At 34.7% G+C, this 2,832-nt stretch overlaps 1 protein-coding gene across 1 annotated transcript in view; it reads right to left on the reverse strand.

The window, feature by feature from the left end:
• Positions 1-2,832, reverse strand: part of LOC107654293 (rab-like protein 6) — a 29,503-nt gene that overhangs the window by 4,604 nt on the left and 22,067 nt on the right. Inside the window, exon 11 of the mRNA XM_016441318.1 lies at positions 2,067-2,443. Coding sequence (XP_016296804.1) covers positions 2,067-2,443 — 377 coding nt within the window. The remainder of the gene's footprint in view (positions 1-2,066; positions 2,444-2,832) is intronic.

The raw sequence follows: 2,832 nt of genomic DNA on the forward strand, positions 1-2,832 counted from the left end.
TATATAAATAAAACATTCAGCAATACAACATTCAGTACAGGTAATAATTTTCAATAATACTATAAACTCACAAAAAAGTTAAATATCCAGTTTTGGTGCTAAAATTTCACCAAAACATATTAAATGTAGTATGGAAATTAATATATGAATATATCTATACTTCTTGTGCTAAAATCCAAATAAAACCAAATAGAAATTGATAAAACATGGGCCATCTGTGATGCTAAATGAATGAATAATGATTATTTATGATATTGTGGCATCTTTAATTCCAGTTTAGACATTTGGCAAATTGGATCCAGCATTCCCCAGAACACAAGGGAACTTTTATGAAACCAAACAAAATGAAGAAACCAAAATATTTGCATATGATTTTTGAATATAAAACCTAATACAACATGATGATAGCCATTTGACACACTTTCTGTATATATGTGTTGACAGGAAGTGCATTAGTGTGCTTCTGCTCGGCCCCATCCCCCAGGATCTGCAATGCAGCAGCAGCAAATGCACTGGTGCAGAGCTGCGCTTGTGTTTGTCAGTCCACCGGTCTCCGTTAATGACTGTGCAGCGGCGGCTCCAGTGTTGCCTAATAATGTCTCATTGGTATTCAGTATATAAGGCATTGAATGTAGTCTCTGGACAGCAGCCCCTCTTTACTACAGTTCATATAGTCACATTATCAAATGTACACACACACACACACACGTCTGGTTTACTATCCTTTTGGGGACTCTTCATAGATGTAATGGCTCTTCTACTGTACAAACTGTATATTCTATCCCCTTACACTAAACCTACCCCTCACAGAAAAAAAAAATGCATTTTTACATTCTCAAAAAAACTCATTCTGTATGATTTATAAGCTTGTTTCCCCATGGGGATTTAGGCCCCCACGGTGACACGAGTCCCCATGAGTCAGTGTGTATTCAGGTTTAAGTCCCCACCGGGATAGAAAAACATGTGTACACACACACACACACACACAGACACTTTGTGTTTGTTATTTTTTTGTTTGTTTGTTTGTTATTGTTAATTAAAACTAAAACCATAAAGCATATTTATTACTTGAAATAAAATAAAAATAAACCGAAATAAAATAAATGAAAAACTTAAGCTTATTTTATTTCAACTAGTTTCCAAGGCATCATTTCTCATTTTCATTTACTTTAACTTGAAGCACTAAAATAACTAAAATAAAAACTAAAATAAAAAGTAATAAAAACTTTATACACATTAAAAAAACAAAAACAACAATTACTTATTACTTTAAATACAATTAAAATGAAAACAGAAAATATAAAAATAAAAATCAAGTCAAAATATTACAGGCTTTCTGCATTTTATGAAGGTAATTTTAAGACTTTTTAAGACCTTTTTAAGACTAAGTAAAGAAATTTAAGGAATAAATTTAATGGAACACGATACATCCGTATGGTCTCTAAATGTAAATGTCTCGAATTAGCAACGCTTCAAAGTTTTAAAATACAACCTCCAACAGATCTCCATTACTTTCTAATTCATTTTACAAAAAAAAAAATTCTTAAGATTCTTAAGTTTACTTGAGAAACAACATGACAGAAAATAAGTTTTGTTTTCTGAGAAAAAAAAATGAAGTAAGTTTATGATTAAAACGAACAAATATCTGCCAGTGGGTTCGGAAAAAAACACCTCAATTCAAAGGGAAAAAAAGTTTTCATATCCCACTGGCAGATATTTGTTCTTGTTTCAAGCATAAACTACTTAATTTTGTTTAATTTCTCAGAAAACAAGATTTAATTTCTTCAATTTGCTTTTCGAGTAAATGTATCTTGATTTAAGGATGTTTAGATATTTATATTGGAAAACAAAACAGAAAAACTGAGGAAGATTTTTTTTTTTTCTTTTGCAGTGCAAGCAACATCACTTTATGAATTTAAGATTTTTGGTTTCAATTTAAGACCTTAATTTGTGGAGGGGTGAATTAAGGCTTTTAAAGACCTTTTTATAGACCTGCAAAAACCCTGTATTAATAAAAACTATAATACTATATCAATGATTCTATAATAACACTGTTCTATGCTGACCTGGTTTGTCCGGTGACGTCTCTGCAGCAGACGATCCGAACAGGCGTGAGATGAAGCCTCGTTTCTGGGCAGGAGGAGGTGCGGGTTGGGCAGGTGCGGGCACCGGTGCTGCAGGCGAAGGCTCCAGGGTTTGTGATGGTGTCTGGGGTACATGGTCGGCTGTGATCTGTGCGGGAGGGTGTGGTATAGATGGAGGTGGTGGAGGGGCGGATTGGGTCTGGAGCGGGACAGGGGCCTGTGGGGTACTGGGGCTGGAGTTACTGGGAGAGGCAGCACCGGGCAGCACCACAGGGGACTGGGAGCCCGAGGACGGGCTCTGGCCATTAGAGGGTGCCGGTGAGCCGTAAGCTTTGCGTGACTCCATCATCTCAAGAAATCTGGAAAAACAGTCAAATAGTGAAATTCAGAAAATGATGGTTGGATGACATTCCTGTCTAAGTGGCCAGAGTAAAAAACAAAATCGACTTGATTTAATGCCAAAGTCCCAGTGGCAATAGTGCCACTGAACTCCGAGCCTCTATGATGCTCTACAGCGAGGGTTACCAAAATCTTTTTCATTCAAAACCCTTATATGTAAAATATTTACTTGAAGTACCCCCTGATATTGTTAATATTTCAATATTTCAATAATTTACCAACACATTAATATTAATCACTAATATTATATATTATATACATAATACTAAATATGTTTATATATATATATATATATATAGAGAGAGAGAGAGAGAGAGAGAATAATAATTTAAAAATAGAAGAATCATTT

Source organism: Sinocyclocheilus anshuiensis, unplaced genomic scaffold (assembly GCF_001515605.1).
Source record: "Sinocyclocheilus anshuiensis isolate Anshui unplaced genomic scaffold, SAMN03320099.WGS_v1.1 scaffold163, whole genome shotgun sequence".
Lineage (NCBI taxonomy): Eukaryota > Metazoa > Chordata > Actinopteri > Cypriniformes > Cyprinidae > Sinocyclocheilus > Sinocyclocheilus anshuiensis.